Below are 20,729 nucleotides of genomic sequence, written 5' to 3' on the forward strand. Positions count from 1 at the left end.
AAACTGCTTGACACTGTCATGTTGGAGAAGTGACTTCTATTTTGAAATAAAAACAGATGTGGTCTTTATACTTGTACATTGTTTTGCAGTGGACATCACTCTTTATCGCAATGGTTATCACGGGGACTTGAATGAAACGTTTTTTGTTGGAGAGGTGGATGAGGGAGCGCGGAAACTGGTGCAGACCACGTACGAGTGCCTGATGCAAGCCATCGATGCAGGTCAGTGTCCGTGCTGCGCACCCGCCGCAGCGGCTGTGCGTTCGGGGGCCTCACCCGGCTCTTGATTGCATTCCTTGTCCCACCGGCTCTGCCTCTTCCCTAACCTGACTTAGCTTGGGATTGTAGCAGGAATGGATTGACGGGTGATTTGGGCATCCCTTGATGAGGTGGACCAGATGATTGCTTATCATCCTTTACCTCTTCTGTGATCGATCTGCCTTTTCTTTGGCTGATAAATGAGGAGGAATGTGTATTATATGTATAGCATATGATAAATGTATAGGAATGTATAGTTCTTGAGTGCAGCTTTTTTTCTACTTGTTAATTCTTTCATAAGTATTATGTTCTCATTATAAAAAAACAAGATGCTAGATTATAAGAAAAATGAATGATCTTCCTTTATACTTAGCTCTTTTCCTTTTTATATCTTTTTTCTTTTTCTACTTTTAACATTTAGGCTTTTTCTACTTTTATTTTTTTATTTTTTTTAAAGATTTTATTATTTATTTATTTGACAGAGACACAGTGAGAGAGGGAACACAAGCAGGGGGAGTGGGAGAGGGAGAAGCAGGCTTCCCGAGCAGGGAGCCCGATGCGGGACTCAATCCCAGGACTCTGGGATCATGACCTGAGCCGAAGACAGACGCTTAACGACTGAGCCACCCAGGCGCCCCATAGGCTTTTTCTACTTTTAACACTTAGTTTTTTTCTCCCCTGTGTATTAACAGACAGACAGACACACCACATATACCTATATGTATGTGTTTACTTAGGTTAAATGGCGTTATAGTATTGGTAGTATTATGTAATTTAATACTTTCTCAGTAGAATCTTTATGATTTTTCCAAATGAGCATATGTATCTGCATGCATAGATCTACTCCCTTCTTTTAATGGCTCTATATTATATTCCACAGTATAAAAATTTCTACAATTATTCCCCTACTGGAATTTGGTGTTTTCCAAATGTCTTGCTTATTGTAGTGAATAACAACCTTTTTTGTGTGTGTGTGTGAATAATACCTTTGAGTAGAGAGATATTTCTGTTGGAGTTTACTCAGGCTGTCTTTGTCCCTACAAACAGCTCATACAGATATTTTTTTTGTTGATACTGTCTTAGGAGGAGAGAGAAGGAATGGTTTGTTGCGAATGCTAGCAGACTGTTACTAAAAGGACAGTTTGAGTGCAAACAACATTTTCAGTTGAAACCCACAACATTTTAGCTCTATTGTTTAGTATATTATTTGTACCTGCCGCCCTCTTCCTGCGCAATAAACCTGATATATCATCAACAAAGTATTGGACATGACCAGGTTCTTTGGCAAACACATAGTTATCTCTAATGACATAGATCTGTTATTTTTATTGTCTTGAATCTATTTTAACATGCATGGGAGATGATGAAATTTTTACTAATAAAGTTGGAGGAATGAAAAATGAAAACGTGATATTCTCATTTATCAGTGTATGAGAGAGTTCTTTTTACTTATTCATTGTGGATTATTTAAAAACTAATATTCTTTAGTGTTTAATTTCTCATTTGGGGAAGTCATAGTTTAACTTTTAGGGTTTCTGCCAGATAATGTCTTCAATGTTTATGTCCTTTTTGCTTTTCTGTGAGTTGATTGAAATAACCAGATAGCGAAAGTGTTGTACAAAGACACAGGAATAAAACTTGCCAAGAAACTATCAGAAACCAGTCTTCATAACAGTAGCCAGGAAGGAACAAAAGTTGCTTAATCTCTGGAAAGTGCTATTAATACCTTTGTGTGTATCATTCTTGCCCCTTATTTTCTATTAACTTGGCGACTCAGTGTGGTGCAGCACAGTAGAGAGCTTCACTGTTGTTGAAATTCTCCTTCCAGAATAGGGCTTCTCAGCGTCTACATTATTGGCATTTTGAGTCTGGGAATTCTTTGTTGTGGAGCCTGTCCTGTGCATTGTAGGATGCTTATCTACGTTCCTGGTCATTACCCGCTAGATGCCGGTTGCACTCCTACCAGAAACGTCTCCAGATTTTAATGAGGTGCATTCTTGGTATGAGAACTGCCTCGGGTATGAGAATTAGGGAGGAATCTCCTCCTTTCTACTCTCTCATTATTTTTGAATAGGGATTTTCTTTGTTGTATACTGTGCAAACTGGGTTAAAATTTTGCTTTCCTCCCCCACGACTGGGGCTGATGGGAAGTCTGAGATGGGAATGCAAGCAAATCATTATGAAAGTCAGCACGGTTCCTCAAAATTATTAACATCCCACCCCCCAAAAAAGTCAAGCTGGAACATGTAGTTAAGAGCAAGTATATATTAATTGAAATGATTCCTGGAGCTATTTCCCCAGAGATTTGCTTGGCTGGAGGAGATATGTTGTACCTGAACCTCAGGTTGGAAATCAGGTAGGCAGAGTAGGAGACTGTAGGGAGTCTGAGGACCCCAGAACCATGGCTAGGTTCCCCAGGAGTCTGGCAGGGCCCAGCTCCTGGGGTCTCAGTGCGAGGAGAGCCATACCAACCAACAATGAGAACCACTTCGTTTGTTTTAGTTTTTATTGAAACAGTGGTAAAAGTCATAAAAATTAAGCAGGGCAGGAATATATAGTAAGAAGTATCTTTTTTTTTTTTTTAAATTAAATTTATTAGAGACCGTGCACACAAGTAAGGGGATGGGGCAGAGGCAGAGGGAGAAGCAGACTTGCCGCTGAGCAGGGAACCCAATGTGGGGCTCGATCCCAGAACCCTGAGACCATGACCTGAGCCAGAGGCAGAAGCTTAACAGACTGAGCCACCCAGGCGCTCAAGAAGTATCTTTCTATACCCTATCTCCAGGACTGTGTTCAGAGGCAACTCTGAATAATTTTAGGAACACTTTTATGGGGATAAAGAAGCCCAGGGGAAGTAATTCTTTGAGAAGTTGATCAGACTGAAACCAAGGACAAGTCAAGTTACTTTCTGGACATTCCTTTTTCTCCCGGTGCTCTCTCCTCTCCTTACCTCTTCTGCTCACTTTAAAACACTAGCACACTTGGGGCCCCTGGGTGGCTCAGTCCGTTAAGCGTCCAGCTCTTGATTTCAGCTCAGGTCATGATCTCAGGGTAAATGGGATCGAGCCCCGCATCGGGCTCTGCACTGGGTGTGGAGCCTGCTTTAAGATTCTCTGTCTCCCTTTGTCCTCCTCTCCCCCTCTCCCCCCGCCCGGTGCATGCTCACTCTCTGTCTTTCCCAAAAAAAAGAGTAGCACACTTGACATTAGAGAAGGAGAGGAAGAGATGCATGTTTTCCATTCGTTTGTTCAGAAAACAAAAGGTGTGTCTCCCCAACCCCTTCGTACTGCACACGTGTCCTTTTCTACACCGAAGGACAGAATACAGGTGCTACTGGTTTGAATCTCAACTTGGCCATTTACTGGCGGTACAGCATCTCTGTCCCTTGGTTTCCTCATCTGAAAGTTTTGTACATATCTCTTTACATGGCAGCATATAATGGAGGCATGTAAAGCATTTAGAAAGGTTCCTGGCACTTAGATAGTAATTGCTCAGTAAATGTTAGTTATTATTACTCTTTGTCATGACTCTTCTTTTTTCCTTTCAGTGAAACCTGGTGTTCGATACAGAGAATTGGGAAACATTATTCAGAAGCATGCCCAAGCGAATGGGTTTTCAGTTGTTCGAAGCTATTGTGGGCATGGAATCCACAAGCTTTTTCATACAGCCCCCAACGTACCCCATTATGCCAGTAAGTACTATCCAAAGATTTGGTTTTTGCTAGCCATTTAGTCAACTAATATTTATTCAAACATTTAACAGGACCTACTATTTTGTACTTACTAATCTATAAGCTCTTATGAATGGACCGTCAAAATGTATATTTGCTAATACACAACACACATTCATATTTTGCTCACGTAACAGTCCAAAACGTGTGTTTGGTGACTGTTGGGGCTGGTGGTAGGGCAGTTACTCTGCGACCCAGGTCCTGTCGTCTTCAACCTATACCTTTCAAGGTCACTTTGGGTTACTCTTCTAACCTGTAGATACTGGAGAGGATGGGAAGAAGCATGAAGGGGTATGTTTGGGAGGTTTTAATGAACCAGCCTGGAATTGGCATAAATCACTTACATTTACTTTTCATTGGCAGGAGTGCAGTCACATGGCTACACTAACTGCGGAGGAGGTTGGGAAATACAATCTAGCTGAGTACTCAGAAGAAAAGTAAACGAGTTTTGGTGAACAGCTAATAGCCTCTGCCACGGGTCTAGCTATCACTATTCTGATTCCTTAAGTGAAATTGGTTTGGTTTGGTTTGATTTTGTAGTGTATGTCAGATACTGTACTATTTGTTGGTATAAATACAGGGGAATAGAGAACCTTTCCTCAAGTTGAGTGGTGTTTGATAGAATAACGAAGGAAGTGTGGGACAATTAATGTTTTCCAGATACCTTTTCTGTCGGAGAGCTAGGTCGTGCAGGAATAAGTCTGCTATTTAGTGCTAAAAAGGAAAGCTGTCCACACTAAGTGACCTAAGAAGGAATTTAACATGTATGTATGAGTTATTGCTATGTAGACACTTACACATAGCTTCTTGTGCTTCAGTTTTCCCATCTTGAACAGTAGTAGGGGATGGCACCTCTCTGAGAAGTGTTACTAGGAGTGAGAGAGAGAACACATGGAGAGCACTTAATGTTAACTTTTAGAATGATCATCATGATGATGATATACATTATTTCATTTGATCTCACCACTCTGAATAATTTCTTAGCCTTATTTATTTATTTGTTTGTTTATTTATTTATTAAGTTGCACTGGCTGTGGAGCCTACTGCGGGCTTGAACTCACCACCCTGAGATCAAGACCTGAGCTGAGATCAAGAGTCAGATGCTTAAGAGCCACCCAGGTGCCCCTTTAGCCCTATTTTAAAGAGCAGATTGTGAAGAAAGAAAGAGAAAAAAAGATAGATAGATAGATAGATAGATTCTGTGCTTAGGGAAGTACTTTATTTAGTCAGGTTCACACAGACTAGTAAATAAATTCTAGGGCTAGGATTGGTACCTGGGTTCTGTCTTTCTAAAGGCAGTCTTTATTTCTGTACTTTGTGCTGCCTAGTGAGGACTGGAGCAGTTGGGTGCAGGTCCAGTGGGAGAAATATGGAATGGTTGAAATTTTGGTTTGGTGGAGAAGATGAGGAAGAACATTCCAGGTAGAAGATATCATGAGTAAATGCTTCAAGTTGAGACTGAATAGAGACATGATAAGCTTGGGCTGAGTATTTTGTGTTAAAAACTAGCAGTAGGCAGTTACAGGACCAAGGATATTTGACTTCATTTGTAGGGATTTGCAGAAACATTTTTGAGCAGAAGAATGACAAGGTGAAGTTGCTATTTCGATAAGACAGGTTTGGCAGTGGTGTCTAGAACGGATTGCAGGTGTGAGGGAGTCAGGCTAGCCAGCCCAATGCACAGTTGCTGCAATTGAGGTGTGAGCTGGAAAATCCTAGGTGTCAGTAATTGTGAAGAAAAGGGAAATGAGTGAGAAGCCTCTCAGTGGGAGAAGCTGGAGAAGTAGTTTAGAGCACAGCATTTGATCTATATCAACAAACATTTATTAGCAGACCACAAAGTTCTTATTTAAGCTGTGAATTGTGCTTGAAATAAAAATTAGGAACAGAAAATAAGTTACTAACTCAGTTCCTTCCTGGTAGGCCCTGAAACCACCCAATGTGCATTCCATTAACAGATTGGAAGTAGCTAGTCCCGTTACAGTGATAAACGTGTATGTTTGTGTATGTGTGTGTAAAAAGAGTGTGTGCAGGGGAGGGGGTGAAAAAAGTCCCTTTACTTACTGAATTGACAACTCAGGTTTAGATGTGGGTTATAAAAAGAGAGACTGAAGAAGATAGAATTTATGGAAGAAGGGGATATGGGTCCATGATGATAGTGTCCATAAAACATAAAACCATTTCATTAGGAATAAAAAATGATTTCTGGAAAAGGAAGCGAGGGCCAGGTATATACTTGTTTCATAAATTTGAGACATTTATGAAAAGTCCAGTGTAAATTGGGTTTATGTAAATTAAAATACGTTGTGATCACTTTAGGGAAGTGTGAAAGGAAACTGCTGAGTCTATGTACAGAGACCTTTTGAAATGTAAATGATCCCAGCTTTGGCTTGTCAACCCATATTCCTAACCCACTAAAGGTGGAACTAGGAAACTGTGTAACTTCCCTCTACCCCTTCTATGTAAGAGAAGTCCTTGTTAGCTTAGAGTGATTGCCTTTTATTTCAGTCAACATGGTTGGGAAGTGATGATAATACCCTATATTTAGAATGTATTTTACAATAATTCTTTGAGGTAGATGATAGAGCAGGTACAAATTTTTTGAAAAGTACTTAGCATGGTATCTGCAGTTGTGTAGTCAATCAGATAAGGTATATTTGCTGAGTGAGGTATGTTGACAAACTGAAACCATGAGTCAGGTTGAGTGGGAGTTGTAACTTTTCTAGAATAATGAGTACTTTGTATCAGCACTGTCCGCTCGTAATGTATTATGAGGCACATATGTAATTTAAAAATTTCTTGTGGTCATATTAAAAAAGTAAAAAGAAAGAGGTGAACTAATTTTAATGGTATATTTTATTTAATGCATTGCATTCACAATGGCAGCATTTCAACATTTAGTCAATGTAAAAATGATCAAGGTGTATTACATACTTTGTCTTTGAGTTTGACTCATTTTTTACACTCGGAGCCGATACCGCTCTGACTGGCTCTTTGTGAGTGCTCGGTGGCTCGGTGCGGCCAGTGCTGCGGTACTGGGACAGCTCGGCTTCACAGTCCTTTAGCCTTTTTTTTTTTTTTTTTTAAGATTTTATTTATTTATTCATGAGAGACAGAGAGAGAGAGAAGCAGAGGGAGAAGCAGGCTCCCCGCAGAACAGGGAGCCCGATGTGGGACTCGATCCCAGGACCCTGGGATCATGACCTGAGCCGAAGGCAGACGCCTAACGACTGAGCCACCCAGGCACCCCCTTTATCCTTTTTCTTTCTGTGACACCACACTGACACTCTTGACATTAAGAAATATATATATCCCCAGGGAATATGACCAATTCTTTATATGTAGTAAGTTGCAGGTCATTGGGAAAGAAAGTTCATGGGATTAGCAATAGAAAGTCAAAATTGTGTTTCGCCTTTCAGATTTTGACAGTTTACAAACTTCAGATTTTAGAATCTGCAGGGAGTGTATTTTGGCAATACTGAAGATAGTGGAGAGCAGCACGATAGCTGTTCACAAGGAAAGATGTGCAGGTAGAAACGTGTGGGTGAGGTGAGACCATACCCAGGAAGAATGGTGTTTAGTAGATGCAACCTCTGGACACGTGTCCTTCTTTACCGAAGTCACCATCGTGAAGAGCAGCCTGAGAGCCGGTCTCTTTGCCATCTGGTGGTCAGGCAGAGCAAATGCACTCACTCATTTACTGATGTTCACATCCGTTCTTGTGTTTTAATTTGAACTTTAACCTGGTTCTCCATTTTTGTCTGAGATTGTCTCCAAAGGTCCATCCCTCTTTTTACCTTTTGGGCTTTTTTGGAGGATGGCGGGTCTGGATACTTGAATTCATAGTTGTGTTTTTCATGATGGTCCTGAAAAATACTCTCATATTTGTGAACAATGTGTACTCTTACCAGTGAGCTGTTCAACAGTACACTCTTGATTTTTTGCTGTGTTTTGAGAATTTTATTTTCTTTAATTTCAGAAAATAAAGCAGTTGGAGTGATGAAGGCGGGCCATGTATTTACAATTGAGCCAATGATTTGTGAAGGTGAGAAAAAGGGATGCTGTCCTGTTCTTTAATTGAATTTTTATTTACTTTTGGCTACTTACGATCAGGTTAGTAGTCTGCTCTGTTTATTTTCTTTTTGGTTCATTTCCACTTCCTGTTCCAACTCAAACTCGATTCAGTATCATATAGAGAACTGAGAATCGTATGGGTTGGCAAGAAAGCAATACTTTCTACCTGGTAATTCTGCTGTCAGTAGATGCTCCAGGACTTGAATCCCAGTCCCTTTCCATAAAAGATGCTGTCAAAGGGGGCATTGTTAACAGTCCCGAGCCTCTATCCTGTGTAGCTTGCTTGGCAAGGGCCTGGGAGGGGAAAGAAGATGTAGAGCCACTCACTTTGAGGCAGACATCGGTATATGATTTAATTCTCCACAACTTGGGAGGTGTTGGTGCTGTCCCCATTATATAGAAGAGCAGCCTTATCCTTGAAGAAGTAACTGGACTAAAGTCACTGAGCTAGTTACATAGTGACAGAGTTTGTCAGACTCTAACCTCAGGAGCTGTTCTGCCTCTTCAGGTCGTGTGCTCAGGTTGTCTTGTGAAAGCACAGCCAGACACATTTAGTGCTGGCAGATTTGTGCCCTCACTGTCACTGGTCCCTGTGGCAGGCTTGTGGCAGTGATGAAGACCCGGAGTCATGATTAGGACTTCTCACCCAGATGCTAACGTGTTCTCTTCACCTTTCTTCTCAGCCAGTTCTCTGTTGGGATTAGGGGATGCAGCAAGGCGATGGTAGTGGGGCTGGTGTGTCCTGGGGCCTCACTGAAGGATACCTCCTTTCTGGATCCTTCCAGTCTTTTTTATAATCTGATCTTGGGAGTGACCTCCCATTACTTCTGCCAGATTGCAGTCACTAAATCCAGCCCACAGGCTGCTTTATAACGTGATCCTTTGCTGCCTTTTCTGTAAAATGGAAATGATAGTCTTGAACCTGCCACCTCCCCAGGGCTGCTCTAAGAATCGAGATGATTTATAGTAGCACAAAATACCTTGTGTACTTTATTTTATTTTATTTTTTTAAAGATTTTATTTATTTGACAGAGAGAGAGATAGCTAGAGCAGGAACACAAGCAGGGGGAGTGGGAGAGGGAGAGGCAGGCTTCCTGCCGAGCAGGGAGCCCGATGTGGGACTCGATCCCAGGACCCCGGGATCATGACCTGAGCCGAAGGCAGACGCTTAACGACTGAGCCACCCAGGCGCCCTACCTTGTGTACTTTAGAGGGCTGGACAAGTGTAAGGTATTGTTTTTGTCATACTCCTGGATAAGAATAAAGTTCTGATCATGTGGAACCAATTGCAAGGGCAGTGAATATATTAGCAGAGAAAGGCCAGAAGCTGAGCGGAAAGTGTTTTGATCATATACCTATTTTCATTAATTGGTACCTGGTTGGTGAGACATAATGTGGTATTTCCAGGTATAAGCAAATAACTTTCCAAGGAGCCTGGTCAGATAATCATCAAATTATAATGCATATACTTCAGTGTAGCTCAGCGAGGTTAAATCCTACCTCTGGAGTGGAAAGTTTCAAATCCAAAGAGGAATTTGAATTTTCTCAGAATAATATCCAGGTATGTTTGACTTGACATTAGTAAAGAACCTGTTTTAAGCAGATCACAATAAAGTCAGAGAAGTATTATATCTTAAAATCCAGTTGTGAAATGTTACTCATTACATCGAAAAATATCCAGTCACTCGTCTTTAGATGTTTGACAAAGCATGAGTTAACGTTCTTCAAGCTACCTCACATTTTTCTTTTTAGGCTGGGATTTAGTATTGCAAAAGTAGGTTACTTCACTGCAGAGTTTATGTTCTGGGATTTTTCTGAGTCAGTGAAACCTAATCTTTGATAAAGATTACTTAGAATGTAAAACTAATGATGTAATGTATGGGGATTAACATAACAATAAAAAAAATAAAAAAAAATAAATAAAATGTTCAAACTGGAAAAATAAATAAATAAATGAGTGGATAAACAAAAATGCAAAAAAAAAAAAGATTACTTAGAATGAAGAATGTATTGATTTTTTTGACATCTAATTTGGAGACAAGAAAGTAAGTCTCTAAACACGGTTTTATAGCAGTATCCAGAATTGTAGAACTTTCTCATTTTGCTTCCCTCTCCCCTCCCCCACTCTCCTCCCTCTGTCCCTCTTTCTCTCTCTCTCTCTCTCTCTCTCTCTGCTTCTTTCATTGTCCTAGGGCTGTTTTCACTGTCCCTTTGTTAAATTTCTCTAGTCTCAGCCCCTCCCTAACCTGTTTTGCTTCATTGTAATTTTTTAACTTCCCTCACCAATCCGTTTCTTTCTCTTAGCCCCTTCTGGTTACAGGCGTGTGTGGTCCACAGAAATTGCACAGTATAATCTGTTCTTACCATTTGTGTGCCTGACATTTAAAAATAATATCAGGAATTAAATGCTGTAATAAAAGTGTAAAAAGATTATTTCCTTCACAATACACATTGGTTGTAGTTTAGTCAGATGCCAAAGTTATACCAGGAAAGAGCTAAATTCATTAATTCAGTTCTTAACTCATAGTTCTGTAATGAGTATTATCAATATGTTTTCTAAAATGAAACCCAGTGCTTTTATTTTGGAAATACCATCTTGATTTGATGTTTGGGAGGTATAAAAAATGTGAAAATATAACACATCCGAGGAAATTTAAAATACCATCATTACTTCATTGGACTAAAGACCAAAATGAAGTTGGAAAGACTAAAACAGTTGAAGTATAAATAGGAATCTTTTATTGTTACTATTATCGTCATTAATTTTACTGAAGTGTAATTGACATACAATGTTGTATTAGTTTCAGGTGTCCAGTAAACATACTGACTGGACAGGACTGTACCAGTGCTCATCATGATAAGTATAGTCACCATCTGTCAACATACAGCATTACAGTATTATTGATTACATTCCCCAGGCTGTACTTCTTTCATCTCTGTGATTTACTTATTTTATAACTGGAAGTTTGTACCTCTTAATTCTCATTATCTATTTCACACACACACACACACACACACACACACACACACAGCCCGCCATGTACCTCCGCTCTGGTAACCACCAGTTTGTTCTCTGTATTTAAGAGTCTGATTATTCATTTGTTTTGTTTTTTTAGGTTCCACATATAAGTGAAATCATAGGGTTTTTTTCTTTCTCTGTCTGATTTATTTCACCTACCATAATACCCTCTAGGTCTATCCATGTTGTGGCGTATGGCATGATCTCATTCTTTTTTATGGCTATGTAGCATTCCATTGTGTCTGTGTACCATACCCTCTCATCCATTCATCTATCAGTGGACACTTGGATGGCTTCCATATCTTGGCTGCATGCTGCAATAAATGTAGGGAGGTATATATCTTTTTGAATTAGTGTTTTTGTTTCTTTGGGTAAATACCTAATAGTGGAATTACTCTATTGTGTGGTAATTCTAATTATAATTTTTTGAGGAACCTCCACACTGTTTTTCACAGAGGCTGTGCCAGTTTGTATTCCTACCAACAGTCCATAAGGGTTCCCCTTTCTCTATTTCCTCATCAACACGTGTTATTGTCTTTTTGATTTTAGCCATTCTGACAGGTGTGAGGTGATATCTCATTGTGGTTTTGATTTGCATTTCCCTAATTATTAGTGATGTTGAGCATCTTTCCATGTGTTTGTTGGCTATTTGTATGTCTTCTTTGGAAAAATAGCTATTCATGTCTTCTGCCCAATTTTAATTGTGTGTGTGGGGGGGTTTGGTGTTGAGGTGTATAAATTCTTTATGTATTTTGGATATCAACCCCTTATTGGATATATCATTTGCAAATATCTTCTCCCATTCATTAGGCTACTTTTCTGTTTTGTTGATGGTGTCTTATGCTGTGCGAAAGCTTTTTATTTTGGTGTAGCCCCAATAGTTTATTTATTTTTTCAAGATTTATCTATTTATTTGAGAAGAGGGGTAGGGGGAGGAGCTGAGGGAGAAAGAAAATCTCAAGCAGACTCCACGCTCAGCGGGGAACCCAAGGCAGGGCCCAATCGCACCACCCGAGATCGTGACCTGAGCCAAAACCAAGAGTCAGACGCTTATCCGGCTGAGCCACCCAGGGACCCCTAATACTTTATTTTTGCTTTTGTTTCCCTTGCCTGAGGAGACAGATTCATAAATATGTTGATGAGGCTGATGTCCAAGAGATTACTGCCTATGTTTTCTTTAAGGAGTTCCATCGTTTTAGGGCTTGTTTTACATTCAAGTCTTTAATTCATTTTGAGTTTATTTTTGTGTGTGGTGTTAAGAACATGGTCCAGTTTCATTCTTTTGCATGTATCTGTCCACCGTTTGTAAATAGGAGTGTTCATAGTGAATTTTCTAATTGTTTCTGTGATATCCAAGGATATAGGAGTACATGCAAATAGACTTACCTAGAGAGTTTGTTTAGAAAACTGAGCGATAGAATTAAGAAACTGTTCTTGTTTGTTTGTTTAAGGCGGATGGCAGGATGAAACCTGGCCAGATGGTTGGACCGCGGTGACGAGAGACGGAAAGCGGTCTGCTCAGTTCGAGCACACCCTGCTGGTCACGGACACTGGCTGTGAAATCCTGACGCGGCGACTCGACAGCACACGGCCTCACTTCATGTCCCAATTTTAATTTCTCCTGAGATGGCACATCTCGATAATACCTTCTGGCTGTACTATGCATTTTATAGAGAGTACAGAATGGAAGAGGAAATTTTTATTACTTGTTTTGTTTTGACTATAGATAAGGAAGGACTACAGCATTGGATGTGTGTCCTCCAGAACTTGTCCCGGGTCTGAAAAAGCTGAGAAGAATAAAGGAGACATTCTCAACTCTTTTCATTGTTCCCCTCTCCCTCCAGAAATCTCTGCACCCCTGTTTTCTCACTTGGCCTTTGAGCACTTTTTACTTAAACCTGCTTCTAGTTGCTTTTATCACTGCCACAACTGGGCCAGCAAGAGCCGGCTGCTCTCCAGGTGAATGTGGAAGATGAGAATCCTTGAAACTTTAGCAACATACGTTGTTCCAGATTTTTTTTATTATATATGTATGGAAATATATATGTATACATTTTAAATTCCATGTGTGTAATTACCGAACACTAAATGACCTGGGTTTGTGTTGATTCTGCTCTGACAGGGTTATATGCTATCCTAAATGGACCCATAGTTTGCAGTGATTTATTTCGCAGTTGGGAATTGGCCTCCCTCCTTCCCCATGCTGATTATTTACCCTTGTAATTGTGTGTAAGGAAGCACTCGGTCAGTGAGACTTTCTCTCCAATGTGGACTCTGTCAGTGAATGGATGTGGCAACAGTCACTTTGGAAAAGGGTTGTCAGGTTTTTAAAAATCTAGTTTATGGCAAAAATAGCCATGCTTCATATGGTAACTGGCTGTCGCAGAACATGAGAATTTTGTAATACGTTGCTATTTCAGACCTCTGTTTGGTCGAAATGGGAGGGAGAAAGCTCCCTTTCTTCCCCTCTGTTGTATTTCAAGGGCACACCTTGGAGATATTCAGAGAAGGGCGAAGGTTGCACTGTGGAGGTTGATGGGAAGAGACAGTTCTGAAATCTCTTTAGCAGCGAGCAGAGTAAGTCTGGTGGGCTGTTAGCTTCCGACATTTAGTAAACCTGGTAGTGATGAAAAAGGAACTTCTTTCGAGACTGGACTGTTCCCTTGCGGTAGAGATGCAGCTGTCCACGGTGTGTTGAAAACACACTTTACCTTTACGTAGTTGGGAACCTCATTAGAAATGACCTCAGCTGCCCAGTACCTGTGTTCCTTTCAGTAGTTGAATCCAGATGGGAGTGTATCCAGTGAACATGTATCAGGTCGAAGTTACTGTCATTGGAGTGTACTTGATTACTGGGTATCTGGTAACTTTCTTGTAACATAATTTGATACCACTGACATGTTAATACGAGAACATCTTTCCCAGAGTGCCTCAGACCTTTATTGCTTTAAAAGAATTATGATAATGTTTTCATTACTTTTATTATTTTAATGATTTAGTGAAGTGACTGAATCTGGTATAGACTTTTGGGGGTATGTGTGTGAAGTTTTTTATCAAACTGTAATATTTGTGAATGGAATGCCTTGCAATATGAATGTTAATATAATGTGTAAAGGGAGATTAAAAGTTTGAATGATTATCCTGCGTGTAGTCATTAACTTGGCTGCATTTGTTTGGGATTTCAGAGGGCAGTGGTGGGGAATAGGGTGGCTGACTTCATCATCTCAAATAAACTCATGACCATTGGAGTAAAAAGAGTTGTTTTGAGTTTAATAACTCCGTAAAAATTCCAGTACTGTTTGGTTCAGCAGCGTCCATCAGCAGCATTTGAGAGGCAGCCGTGTTTGTGAGAGCTAATTTTAAGATAGAATGCTGAATATTTAGGAGAGCATTTAATGTACTGATCGTGGAATTAACAGTGAGGGCTTCTTTGATATCTATCATTAGAAAATAAGCTCAAGGGGAAAAAAAGTCTTGATGGGGTAGTTTTTTTGTAAAAAGATAAACCACATTGGTCATGATGCTTTTTTCGGTTTGGGGGATTTCAAAACAATATGGACTCTAGTCTAATTGTAAATATCTAATTTCAGATGTTTATTAGATTTAGATGAAAACATCAAGTTGTATCATTCTGCCAACTTTTCAAAATAAGTGAGTATATTAAGTTTTCATTTTTTGTATTAACTTTTAAAATAATACATATATTTTTTCCTGCTACTCCATCCCCCTTGGGATTATAATTTAGAAGCATGGAAACATGTTTGCCTTTTATCTTCGTTTTATGTCTTTTGCTGATCAAATGGATTAAGGTGCATTAGAACCCACTCACTGACACTTCTATTTATTTTTTTTCACTGACACTTTTATATCACTTGCCACAGGTCAAAATTAATAGGAGGAGGGTTAGGAATTTGCCATCTTAGCTTGATTCCTTTGTTCTGTGACCACTTCTGGGTCTTCTTTCTGTTTGGTGAAAATTGAAGGCCTAGTGCTTCACTTGGCGAAGGCCCCCCAAATCACCCTCATGGTATCTGTTAGCTGTTTCTTCTTAAAAAGTTATTTTTACTTCCAACTTTTTATTTCGAAAATTTTCAGATTTACAGAAAAGTCCAAATATAGTACAACGAAATAATCCTAAATCCTTTTCCTTTTTTTTTTTTTTTTTAAAGATTTTATTTATTTATTTGACAGAGACAGAGCAAGAGAGGAACACAAGCAGGGGCAGTGGGAGAGGGAGAAGCAGGCTTCCCGCTGAGCAGGGAGCCCAATGTGGGACTCGATCCCAGGACCCCGGGATCATGACCTGAGCCGAAGGCAGATGCTTAATGACTGAGCCACCCAGGCGCCCCCGTAAATCCTTTTCCTGTGTTCAGCGCCTGCTGTTTTGCTGCATCTCTCTCTTGAGGCACTTTCCTTTTGAAAGCGGTGGTGCCACACTTCACTCATTACTATTGAACCCTGTCTGTTACACCATAAGCACCTTTCCTACCTGATCGTGATACAATTACCGCACCCAAGGAATTTAACACTGATACAGAATTATCTAACATATAGTACACATCCGTGAATCTCCATTTGTCCCAAATGTTCTAGGACCCAAACTCATAGCATTTGGTTATCCTGTATCTGTAGTCTTTATTCTAGAACAAGCCTACCTTTTTAAAAATTTTTATTATTTATTTTGAGAGAGAACTCGTGCACGCATGGGGGCGGAGAGGGGCAGAGGGAGAGAAACTCAAGCTCCATGCTGAGCGCAGAGTCTGACTCGGGGCTCCATCGCAGGACCCTGAGATCATGACCTGAGCCGAAATCAAGAGTCGGATGCTTAACTGACTGAGCCACCCAGGCACCCCAAAAAAGCCTACCTTTTTTGATGTTTTATGAAATTGACACTGAAGAAGCAAGCCAGTTAGCTTGTATAATTCTGTATTTCTCTGTTTCTCATGAGTAGGTTCAGGATAAGTATTTTGGCAGAAGAGTCCATTGATGGTATGCGGTGTGTCTCACTCATGGTGTCACATCACATCAGGAGACAGTGTTATTGTCACATTGCCAATATAAGTTTGGTCACTTGCCTTGTCAGATCTTTCCATTTTAAGAATATCTTTTCTTAAGCAAATAATCTGGGAGGAGATACCTGGAAACCATTTTGGTATCTTGTTCACTCCATGGTTTTGACATTCATCGATAATCCTTGCCAGGGTCCATTATTTTATGACATTCAAGTTGACTTCAAGTTGAGATTTTCTAAGTTTAGCATTTCATCTACATTTATTAGCTGGCACTCTTTTATAAAGAAGCATTTTTTTCCCCATTCTACCCACTGTTTTTGAGTATCCACGTGAGCCCCTCAATTCTTAAAAATTCTACTTAATTACCGTACTTGTTCCAAATTTGGCCAGCAGAAGCACCTTTCAGGGTGCCTGGGTGGGTCAGATGGTTAAGCGACTGCCTTTGGCTCAGGTCATGATCCTGGAGTCCCGGGATCGAGTCCCACATCGGGCTCCCTGCTCAGCAAGGAGTATGCTTCTCCCTCTGACCCTCCTCCCTCTCATGCTGTCTGTCTCTCATTCTCTCTTTCACAAATAAATAAAATCTTAAAAAAAAAAAAAAATTTAGAAGCACCTTTCAGCTCATTCATGTGTCATTTTGACCTGTGCCTATTGGTCTTTGTGCACTTTCTTGCTTTTTGCCGTAAGCAAGATGTAGGTTTATCATCTAGTTTTCCTGTCCCACAGTGGCACAGGCTGTTTCTCCAAGGAGCCCTAGTTTCTTTTCCTGGGGAATGGTATTTGGAAATCAACATCTGGGTACTACTGGGTGTCATGGTTTCCAGTCACCTTCAGGGAGCAGAGCCAGGAAGCGCATTTTTTATAAATCCTGAGTTCATTCTGATACTTTCAAATCTAACACTAATCTTCCTCACCTTTTCCTGGTTCATATTTGTATCTGCTTTAAACCATGGTGAGAACTTTGGTTTTGAATAACGTTAATATTTACTTATTTGCTTGATTCTACAAGACATGTAAAATTTAGAATTACTATATCAAAATCACTACCAACAATGAACGTAAGTGCAAAATTTGTGATTTTTATTTTTGGAACACGACTCACTGTGGGAGTCCAGAGTATTGGTTTAAAAATTACATGAAGTAATTTTGTTCCTACTGTATTTGAAATTTCATAAACTGTGAGCTACTTTTTAACAATGGATACAGTGAATGTTGGGGGCAAAACATACAGTAGGAGTGGGGAGGATATTTTAGTGGTCTGGGAGTTAGAAATACGGAACTGTTGGAGAGAGTGTGATAAGATTCCATCTACATTTGGTGTTTGACTTCTACCAAGATCTGTAGCTACAAGAGGAGCAAATTACACCACTGTGTAATGTGGATGTGTGGCCCATTTTCCAGTAGAGAAGAGCATCTGGACTTTAATGCCTTAGGAACAAATTGTTTCACAACGTAGGCTACATTATGCTAATATCCTAAAGGCTTTTAATGTGTTGTTTCATCTTAAAAATGAACATGCAAGGAAAGTTTAGCTTAGCAGCCCAGGCTCCGTGCATGGGAATTCCCTGGCTCTCCCGTGTTTGAACTCTGAGGAGCAAGCAGCCTTTGGTGGCAGCCTTCCTCTTTACCTCTTCTTCCTTTCGGTGCTAAGTATGAAAAAGAATAGTGGTTTGTATTTGGTGATTTTGAGAAAAAGGAAGCAGGAATAAGGTGGCCTTGGCTACTTGTTACCATCTGCTTTTTATTTTGGGGACTGTGGATGAGCAAAAACAAAACTGTCAGTCCACGGCGATTCTGTGGTTATGTTAAAAAATGTGTTAACACTGGTATATCTTATTCAAATGTGCCAAAAAGTCAGTAAGTGGAACATTTGAGGAAGGGCATCCTGGAAAATTATCAGTAAAACGTTTGTTACAGCTCAAAGTATTTTAATAATTTTTTTATGGATGCTTAATCTTTTTACCATTGTAAAGCTTTTGGGAGAGTAATTGCTTACATCTCCTGGGTGCTTAGCCCTTTTACTGTTACCCCAGCCACCTCATCCCACTCCCAAGAACAAACATGCTAACACTTTCCAAAACCTGTAGGTACATCTGTACTTTGGTGTCACCGAGAAGGGCACAACCCCAGGGCTCTGATTTCTCTAATTTTTTACTTGGTTGCATGACTAGGACAAATCACCATACTTCTGTGTGGAGACCTCCTATTTGTGGAATGATATCATAACTTAGGAACTTTTATTCTGTGGATAATGTGACTATAAAACAAATTTGCATTATTTCAGTAGTTGGGTCAGGAGACAACAGAAAACTCAGGCTAGAATTTTTAAAACTTCATTAGTAAATCTGAGCCCTGAGTGATTCTGAGGAAACGAAATAGCCAAGGATAAGAACTTTTAGTATGAAGATGTGTATTAGAGAAAGAGCAGTAGATATTTTAAAGCACATTTTCACTGTTTATCTTGCTTCTATAGCCTCGTTCTGGTAGTCACGAACATCTGAGTCCATTTTAAACTGGAGGTGGTTCTATGGTGGATTAGCACTCCTTTCTTGAAAAGAACATGTGCAGAATTTCTCTCATCACAAGGAATTCTGGTATGATGTCCACTTTGATAAAAACCAGTCTGCTTGAAAGGCATCCCACCTGCTTTGTGCCCATAAAGAAAAATTCCACCAAAGGAACTTGTATAATGGAGGACTTTGTATATCCCTGTTCACTTTGTAATTGTTTCCTTAAAGACACAATTCCCTTAGTTCTATGCATTTATTATCTAAATATCTCTTGAAATACAATAAAATGTTTTCCAAATGTTTGTGGTGTACTTTTTCTAAAGGGTATTTGCTGACAAAGAATCTGATCGTGCATATTAACTGAAACAAAATTGGCTGAATCCAAAGTTGGTTTTTTTTCCTGGGTCACAAAGTGACTCTAGGCCCAAAGAACTGTCGGTTACTTTAGGACTTTGATCACCAGCTTAATTGGCAGATTGGTAGCCAAGCAGAAAATGTTCTGAAGCATTCTGTGCATGGAAAATATGTTCCCTCTATCCCCAAATCAACAAACGTTTTGAGAATTACCAGCTATGTATAATTTTGCACTCAAATGGGATAAATGGAAATAGCATTATGTATGTTTTTTGGAGCATTTTTTATTTGGTTTAAGTTGTACACACATGAGCTGGTTCCCTGTGACAGAGTTTTGGATATAATACAGTTTTCCCCTGCCTCCATCCCCCACAACCTCATCATTCTATATGTTCTTACTTTATAGGTTGGTTCTGTGCATGTAAGAAAGAACTTGTTCCAAGTCAGACAGAGTCCGTATATGGACAATCGTACTCCGGTGAACTCAGTAGGGTTAAACAGAATAGCACAACACGCTGAAAATGGATATGAAAGTAAGATTTGAAAATGTTAGCTAGGAATAGGAAAAATTTTCAGTAAAAAGGATGCTTAAAATTAGTTTTTTTTTGTTTTTGTTTTATTTTGAGAGAAACAGTGTGAGCATGAGTGGGGGGAGGGGCAGAGGGAGAGAATCTCAAGCAGACTCCCCTCTGAATGCAGAGCCCGATGCAGGGCCAGTCCCATGACCCATAAGATCACAACTTGAGCCGAAACCAAGAGTTGGACATTTAACCGACTGAGCACCCAGGAGCTGCTAAAGTTAGTTCTTAATACTATAAAATTTTAGGTACTTAAAAGTACATTTTACTAGCTTTCATGAAATACACAGTGGGTGGGCCATTTCTGTTAAAATTATGTATCTGTCCAAGAAAGCAGTTTAAGATACTTAAAAAAAATTCCCAGCAATACTTCTAAAGTGGTAGACTCCTAATTTCGGACAACAAGATTTGCTGACATGCACGTAGTGAATGGATTTTAGCCGTGTTTTATCTATACCTTCTTCCAAAACCTATTTTGTCTAGCATTATACATAACATCCTAGATGCCATCTAAGAGGGTGTATTAAAAGGATCTTGAAAAGGCTTTATAGTCCCATGATCCAAGAATCTTTATAATAAGGATCTTACAAACTTGACTGCTTCTACTAGTTCTCTGAAAAGAGACAATTGTGCTTTCAGCCAGGAAATGCTCATACTTGTTAAACCGAATTAGCTGGCTCAAGAGTATGTACTTAACTGTGACAGAAATGAAAAGTAAACTCCCTAATTGGCCAGCTACAAGAAATGGAGTTATTTTATATTTTAAAATAGCTTTACTTTCTCACATTGGTGAACATAAAAATGCCATCTCATTTGTGTATACCTCATTATATGAGAAGAAAAGTAATGGGGATAAAAACTTTTTAAAGAATTACTAGCTCTCCATTATTATCCTACATGTCCATTTTCTTAGTGCAATTGCTCAAGGTAATAATATACTTTGTTCCTGGAAGGCTAGGCTAAATCAAACCTGATTAAAAGCCTATTTCTTATAGCTTCGGTACAAGCTAGTTTTAATTTCTTCTTCCAGTTTTCTCAGGGCAATAGTTTGGGGCCATTTGGGCCCCTGGTGCAACTCCAGCCCTCTAGGTAAAATGAAAAACTAGGTTGCACTGCCTGGCCCTACACTAAAGATCCAAAAAGGAGGTCCTGACCACAATTGCCACTTTTCTACTTTTCAGTCAACTAAATAGTG

The 20,729-nt window shown here is 39.7% G+C and overlaps 1 protein-coding gene across 1 annotated transcript in view; it reads left to right on the forward strand.

Annotated features, from left to right (window-relative positions):
* The window catches only part of METAP1 (methionyl aminopeptidase 1), a 64,955-nt gene extending 49,704 nt beyond the window's left edge, over positions 1–15,251 (forward strand). The window contains exons 8-11 of the mRNA XM_032400881.1: positions 90–221; positions 3,805–3,948; positions 7,967–8,032; positions 12,532–15,251. Of these exons, the coding sequence (XP_032256772.1) occupies positions 90–221; positions 3,805–3,948; positions 7,967–8,032; positions 12,532–12,695 (506 nt within the window). The 3' untranslated portion in view covers positions 12,696–15,251. The remainder of the gene's footprint in view (positions 1–89; positions 222–3,804; positions 3,949–7,966; positions 8,033–12,531) is intronic.
* Positions 15,252–20,729: the final 5,478 nt, after the last annotated feature.

Source organism: Phoca vitulina, unplaced genomic scaffold, assembly GCF_004348235.1.
Source record: "Phoca vitulina isolate PV1807 unplaced genomic scaffold, GSC_HSeal_1.0 scaffold3, whole genome shotgun sequence".
Taxonomy (NCBI): Eukaryota; Metazoa; Chordata; class Mammalia; order Carnivora; family Phocidae; genus Phoca; species Phoca vitulina.